This window comes from Myotis davidii, unplaced genomic scaffold, assembly GCF_000327345.1.
Source record: "Myotis davidii unplaced genomic scaffold, ASM32734v1 scaffold358, whole genome shotgun sequence".
Classification (NCBI taxonomy): Eukaryota; Metazoa; Chordata; class Mammalia; order Chiroptera; family Vespertilionidae; genus Myotis; species Myotis davidii.
Genome location: NW_006290768.1, coordinates 222,567 through 222,980, shown reverse-complemented (window position 1 = coordinate 222,980; position 414 = coordinate 222,567). Strand labels below are relative to the sequence as shown.

The 414-nt window shown below is 65.9% G+C and overlaps 1 protein-coding gene across 1 annotated transcript in view; it reads right to left on the bottom strand.

Annotated features, from left to right (window-relative positions):
• The window catches only part of SHANK1 (SH3 and multiple ankyrin repeat domains 1), a 52,197-nt gene extending 51,902 nt beyond the window's left edge, over positions 1-295 (bottom strand). Inside the window, exon 1 of the mRNA XM_015563995.1 lies at positions 269-295. Coding sequence (XP_015419481.1) covers positions 269-295 — 27 coding nt within the window. The remainder of the gene's footprint in view (positions 1-268) is intronic.
• Positions 296-414: the final 119 nt, after the last annotated feature.

Here is a 414-nt window from a genome sequence, read left to right as displayed (position 1 = left end):
TGGCGGTGCAGGGTGGGCGGACCGGCACTGCCTGGCACTGGTGGCCCCACGCTGAGGGAGACTGGGGCTGGGAGCCCTGAGTGGGGTGAGGGTCCGGGGACTGGGGTGCGGTCATCTCCCAATCCCTACTCTTCTCCAATGAGTCAGCCTTAGGGAAGTGGGTCCCCAATGGGGTCCCCGCCTGGCTCATCTTCTCCCCCGCTCCTACCCCAGCACCGGAAACCAGAATGTCTGGTCTGGTCCCTCCCCACCCCCCACCCCCCCACACCAGGCCCAGCTCCTGCACCGTTGCCATGGAGATGGGAAGCAGTGGAGGGTACTGCTGACTTTGGGGGAGTGGGGATGGGCTGGCGGGGTTGGGGAGGAAAGGCAAAATGCAAGGAGACTTCCAAGAGCTGTGGGCCAGCCAGGGGC